The sequence below is a fragment of the Monopterus albus genome, unplaced genomic scaffold (genome assembly GCF_001952655.1).
Source record: "Monopterus albus unplaced genomic scaffold, M_albus_1.0 scaffold65.1, whole genome shotgun sequence".
NCBI classification, from domain to species: domain Eukaryota; kingdom Metazoa; phylum Chordata; class Actinopteri; order Synbranchiformes; family Synbranchidae; genus Monopterus; species Monopterus albus.
In genome coordinates, this window is record NW_018127945.1 from 1492892 (window position 1) to 1499755 (window position 6864).

Genomic DNA, 6864 nt, shown 5'->3' on the forward strand with positions numbered 1-6864 from the left:
CAGCTCTTCTCACCTGTGATTTCACACATCTTTGGTGTGTGCCAGAGCAGAAGAGGGAGAAGAAAGTGACCAACAGACACAATGAGAAATGTTAACAGGCAGTATTTTACATTTAGTGTCATGCAGTCATTGTCATGTTCTCTGCCACCTTTTGTGCTGCACACCCTCCTCTTTTCTTCCCTATCTGTCTCTGTCACTGGCTACTTTTGAAAACAGCTACAAAATCTTTAAGAGATTTACATATCAAAGGTGCATAATTCAGTGTCGAATGAGCTTTACATATTGGTGTACACATATTTCAAAACATCTGGTAAGCCTCTGTTTCCCCATGGCATTATTATTCATTTTTATTTTATTTTATTTAGCCTTTATTTTACCTGGAAGTCCCCTTAAAATCAAGATCTTTTTTTCAAGCAATTTTTCAAAATACTACTACATTTCCCATAAGTCTTATAGTTTCCTGCTGCAGAAATTATGATGTCCTGGAAATAACCTTTGGAAGTAATAGCTCCCACTGGACGGAACAACAGCACACTAATCTTGAGTTTTTATGTCATTCAAGTGCATTCAGGGTTAACTCTTCAATTTTTACATGGAGGGTAAAAGTATTTAGTAAAAATGACAGTTGCTCCTTGAATTTCCCAAATCTGAGAAAGTAAAAGGCCACCTGAAAGTGTCTTGAATAATAATTTTAAAAAATGTAAAATGCTATTTTGAATTTCTTTTTTTTTTTTCTTATTTACTTTTGGTATTGTCTGGACACTGTAGAGTCCACAGAGATCCAGTCTCTACCTCCACCTTGTGGTTAATCTCTGTCATTATCCCTAATTGTGACCATGAAGCATGTCAAGTTCAAGTTGAAACCTTGCAGACAGTGTTGGATTAATGCCATACCTTTTATACTTATTTTAACAAATCATTCAAGGTCCTCATGGCCATTATGCTCACATGTATGTATTAAATTCAGCCAATTTATTATTCAGTAGTTTAATATTGTTTACATTTAAAGAAACTCTTTATAAACAAAATCACTAAATCATCACTTGCACCATGTAGATACACTCCAACTTGGCACAACCCTGATTTCCAACTACATAATAACCCTATATATTTCCAAACATGGCAACACAAAGGAATCACTCACTTACATCACCTATTTAACAATAACCAGTTCATATCATTTAATACACTGATCCAGAAGTACGGAGTCCAGAGAGAACAGTTCCTCCAGTACAATCAACTACAATCCATAATTAAATCAAAGATTAGTGTAATCAATAACCCACTACAACCCTCCAAATTAATTGAAGAAATTATGAAAGTTACATCCTCCAATAAAATAATATCCAAGCTATATAAACTCATATCAAATACAGACTCAACAATAACAAATACCAAAACTCAAATGGGAAAACGATTTAACTCTCTCCCTCAGCTCTGACTTCTGGACAGAAATTTGCAATAACATCTTTTCCATGACCATCTACAGGACCCATATTACAGAAAGTAAAATGTTTTTAAAATGGGTTTCACTGACACAGACATCTGCTCACAATGCATTCTAGACTGCACCGACAGTTATTTTCATGCTACTTGGACCTGCCAACCAGTTTATTCCCTCTGGAAAGCAGTGACAGAGAAACTCTCTCCACCATCCTGGGCTGTAGAATCCCTCCTTCTCCATCACTTTGCTTACTCGGTAATATCATAGACGTCGACCACCTACCAATTAAATACAAAAACCCACTCCTTCAAAATTGTAAATCAAAAAAATCACTACACATAAACCACTGGACCAACCTTTTGACAGAATACATCACATTAGAAAATATGGCATCAACTCACAAGAATAGTTTATCAGCTTTTTATGACACATGGAACCATTTCTAACACATTTCAACTTGAACCAAACACCTGGGGTTGAGGCCACACACACTCCCACCAACCTCTAAAAATTTAACTAGCTGATTTTATTAGTGGTACTGTTTTCATTGTTAATATTGGTAATTACCTTTTCCCTTTCTTGCATTTCATAGACTGCATAAGTTGGAAGTACCCACACTTCACACACTACAACCTCGTTAAACACTATATCCTTTTGTAATGTCATGTATCTGTTGTCTTGTCTCCCATGTTCTGTACTGTTTTGTTAATGTGTTACTTTGTTTCAATAAAAAAAAAAAGAAAATGTTCTTGTCAGTGCTTAATGAAGAATCCAGTCCTTTCCTTTTATGGATTTGTAGTTGCAGTAGTTAGCTACAAAAAATGGAAATGGCGATTCCTTCCAGAAGGGTTTTTGTCTTTTTATCTTGAAATTCTCTTTTCATCCTTATGGCAATGAAAACATTAAATACAATACATTGACGACATAAAGAAACTGATCCATCATCTGTGGCAGCAGCAGGGCTGAAAAACGCCTTATCAGTAGTCAAAACATGGAGAGAATCAATATGTGTGGCTGTTGATTAGTGGTGTGTATCTAAAAACATACAGGACGTTCAGGGACATGTCCGAACAGTAAGCCTCGGAAGATATTATGGTTAAGATTACGGCTGAACATATCATAATAATAACAATATCCATCCTGTCTGCTGACTCTTCAATCTAGTGACCTTGGCCTAGATGCAGCCTGCAGAACTCATGACAATGAACTGAGCATTTAACAACCTGAGCTAGACATCCTGGCTACACTAACATTTTCTAATACAACAGATCTCTAATCAATATCTATCTAACTAAGAAATTACCTAACAACTACAACCTGCTACATGTCGTCATTTGAGTTCTACACCGTGTTAGTAAAAGTATCAGTTTTCCTTTAACCAAGACGTAATGGATAAGGCCAATAAATAGAGAAATGCTTTCTTTAAAAACCACCTATTACCGTCTAAATATTGTGGTATTCTTGACAACCACGGTTTCACGTTCGTTTTCCGGACTTTCAGCGTCAGTGTGCCTCTGTTGCGCCGTCGTTTCGTTTCGTCTCACTCTGCTGTTCGTTGTGAACAGAATGAGTCGGTTTCGTTTTCCGTAACTCACAGCAAACATGCCTCCAAGTTTCACTTCTACCCTCCAGCTGAATCAGAGCTCAGCTGGCGTCACAGCCATTCTAGCACCATGTTCTCATGGGGAGAGGACTGTCAGCGGGGCTTCTGGCTCAAAGACGGCTCCAACAGCAGTCCGGCAGAGGATGGAGTCCATTACCTCAACCTGAATTGTCAAGTCAGGGATTTGTCTACAGGTTACAATGTGCTCGCTTTCGTCAAAACTAATGGAAACTCGTTCATCATTCGCACGCATGAGAGCGCAGGTGGTAGAAGAGTCCGAGGAAAACAGAGTGAGCCCTGCTCTTGTGTTTGTTTATTGTTGTTGTTTTTGGCAGTAATGTGACAGATACAACCTGCTGTTCTTTCAGAGTTTGTTAAATATAAAGAGAAGATCGAGGCTGTGAGCTGCACCGATGACACGGTTACACTGCTGACTGAGAGAGGATCCGTCCTCTGTGCGCACACAAGTCCCACTCCAAGGTGGAGTAAACTGGTTCTGTTCAATTGGATCAAACTGCGTGAAATGGTGCAAAATGTCAGAGTTTGGATAATGGGATTAGTAATGAAAGAAATTATTATTAATATTATTATTGCATGCTGTTGTTGATGTGAAATCTTTACTTGGCTTCATGCATGTCAGCTCTGATGAGTATTTCGGCTCTGTTGTGTTCTGCTCCTGTTCAACCAGGCCCCTGGAGGTTTTCTGTAAAATCCCAGTCTCTCAGGTTGCTTGTGGAAGCCAGCATTCAGTTGCCTTGACCAAAAGTAAGTTAAAATCAGGTGAAATCAGCCACTAATGTACAAGCTGAAAGGAGGAATAAACCCATTAAAACTTAATTTACCATAAGAAAAACAGGCTTTCCCACTTACCTGTACAGGTGGAGACATTTCTGTCTGAGATGATACTGTGTGTCTCTGCTTCCACCTTAAAACAGAAGATATGTGTCTGCATATTTTTTGTTTTAACCCCTGTGTTGTGTTCGGGTCTGTTGTTCCATTTTTTGTGTAGTTAACTGGTGAAAGTACAAGCAATTTTGGGGCATAAAAGGAAAGGAATGATTTTTTTTATTTGTTTACAACAAACATATTACATTTCTGGCAGTTTTGTTTTTTTTGTGAACATATGGGGTTGTTTGGGTTAGGAGAGGCTTAGGTCTCAGGGATATTCCAGAAGGCTGGATTGCCAGCTCACCTGTGAAAAATATTTGCCTATCGTTTTAAATGTTTTGAATCTGAATTTGTAAAACTAAACATGGGTATATTTGATGTCAGTTAGTCCAAAATGTTGAGTATTGGTATTTATGAACAAATGTTCAGAGAAGCTATTGCAGTGTTTTGGAAGTTCCCTGGCTAACTGAGTACTTGGTACTCTACCCTCACCTGGACAGCAGGTGCCACTTATGGACACCGTACACACACACCAAACCTGATATTCCTTGTACTTTACCCAGGCATATGAACTTTCTGTATAATATTTTGTTATAGTTTAGTATCATATGTACATTGTTTTTACAAAGTAGTTTGAACTACTTTTTCTAGGTAGCTTTAATGAACCAAACTAGATCTCTCTCTAGAGTAGCTTCGCTGTAGTTTGACTTCTTCCAGTGTGACGTAATTGTTATTTCTTGTGTGTAATTTGTGTTAACCAGCATTTGGAGAATTAAATTAGATCCCCATTACTACAACATGAGTAGCCGCTTATTGTAGGCTTTAACACTAATGGGCAACAAACTAGAATTAAAATGCTGACCCTCCTCCCCTAAGAAAGCAATCTCATATTTGACAACAGCACCAGTGCTGTAGTCAAGACCTGGCTCTTCCTGGCTCTCCACCATCCAGCATTAAGTGAATCAAATGCACATAGGATGTCATGAATGCATTTCAAAAATCATATATGGTAAAGCCTGTACTTAACTGTGGAAGAAAGGAAATATATACAGTGCCTTGCGAAAGTATAAAAAAAGACCCCAGCCAGTGCTGAGGATTGTAACTACTGAGTCCAAGTGCAAAATATCATGAAGGTGCTTGAGAATGCAGATTACAGTATTACAGAGAGCACTGTAGCTCACAGGGTAGTGGTGATGTCCCCACAGATGGCCAGGTGTACACATGGGGCCTGGACTCCAGGGGCCAGCTGGGTCTGGGAAACAGGAGGTGCAGCACCAGTTCACCACGACACCTCCAGTTTCTGTCAGCGATCCCCCTGGTTCAGATCGCTGCAGGAGGAGAACAGAGCTTTGCCCTCTCTGTGTCTGGAGGTGTGTTTGGCTGGGGCAGAAACGACTGTGGACAACTGGGGCTGGGAGATGAAACAGGTACTGTAGCAACACTATGCATATGCTTCTGTTTCACTTTATATTGTAAATACCATTTACATTCCTGTTTTTTATAGACAGACACATACCAACACCTGTTCATTTCCTGAGCATGAAGAAAACTATTCATGTTTCCTGTGGAAAGGACCACTCTGCCATTTTGACAAAGGTTAGTCCAAAAAAAAAGGCAAGTAATACCCTTCAGTACAAACAGCTGGTATTGGTTCCTAAAGATTTCCTGATTGTTTCCTCACTCATTCTTTAGTTGCTACTTAGAAGTTTGTGTAGCCTATTGTAAACTGTTACTAGAAAGCTTTTGAGCACTCATGTTGGAACCACTAACCTACTACCATGTACTGAGGGTAAAAAAATACTGATAGGCATCAGATAGTGCAGCGAACATGTACTCACCAAGTGACACCCATATTAAAATGGAATGATGGAATATGTTTTGAGTGGCTCCATTTTTAAAGGCTCCTGTGGTGAAAATACTACTGTGTCTTGCTGACCACCCAAGTTTTGTGTAATAAGTCAACTAACACATAAACATATACTTACTTCTATTCTTGACCAAGATTGTGAAACAGTCCTTTTTCTTCAGGTCTGGATATCAGCCTAGACAATGCTTTATTCATTTTGTTTTAACAAGTCACTTTCATTAGTGTATTCATTAGTAGGCTAAATTTACTGTAGAAAACATTAACATGTTAGATTTAACCCAAGTTCTTTTATTGAAAGCGTCAACAGGAAGTTTACTCAAAGTCTGGGCACAGGTGAAGTCTTACAGCGCTGGAGTCAGAGAGACAGAGTGCCCGCAGGAAATCCATTCTCTGAACCATGAGTTACATTTTCTCATTACATTCATCTTCTTGGGCTAGGCCTGCCCTGGACAGAGCTACAACATTTCACACTTCGTAATCCTATTGGCCATTTGGCATGAGCAGGTCAACCCCTGCCTGTGTCTGCTTGCGGAAACCAGATGTGTGTGTGTGATTCTCAGGTGGCTACTTGATCAATGACCACTGAACAATGGGTTGTCTGTGCTGCAGACCCCCTGTGTGTGTGATCCTAAAGCAGGACCTAGTGAGTATGCTAAACGGGCCAGGTGGTCATGTCAGGTTGTAGGCCCCCTGTCTCTGCAGGATTCCCCATGACAAAGTAGAACTTGGAATATGCTAAGCGGGTCTAGGTGAAGGTGCAAAACAGGCCAACAGGTCTTTGTTAAAATGTAAAAAAGGCCGTCTGGTTACCGGGAGATATAGACATTCTGTCTCTACAGAATTTGCAGTATACAGTTCCAAAGTTTCACTCAGTAGAATACAGCAGTCATCAATACAGTTTTAATATGTATAAGCATGGAAAATAAAGGTATGAAAAGTAACTAAAGCTTATAAAGTAACTAGAGCCTATAAGAATCAAATTTTACAAACACATACACACTTAAGTCAGCATTAACTGTTGTTTTTTTTTTTTTTTGCCCCCTTGGGGGCCAACAAAAAAAG

The 6864-nt window shown here is 39.2% G+C and overlaps 1 protein-coding gene across 1 annotated transcript in view; it reads left to right on the forward strand.

The window, feature by feature from the left end:
- The first annotated feature begins 3024 nt into the window (after nucleotides 1-3024).
- LOC109962585 (probable E3 ubiquitin-protein ligase HERC3) overlaps nucleotides 3025-6864 on the forward strand; it is a 19992-nt gene continuing 16152 nt past the window's right edge. The window contains exons 1-5 of the mRNA XM_020604442.1: nucleotides 3025-3337; nucleotides 3416-3527; nucleotides 3736-3812; nucleotides 5141-5362; nucleotides 5440-5531. Of these exons, the coding sequence (XP_020460098.1) occupies nucleotides 3118-3337; nucleotides 3416-3527; nucleotides 3736-3812; nucleotides 5141-5362; nucleotides 5440-5531 (723 nt within the window). The 5' untranslated portion in view covers nucleotides 3025-3117. The remainder of the gene's footprint in view (nucleotides 3338-3415; nucleotides 3528-3735; nucleotides 3813-5140; nucleotides 5363-5439; nucleotides 5532-6864) is intronic.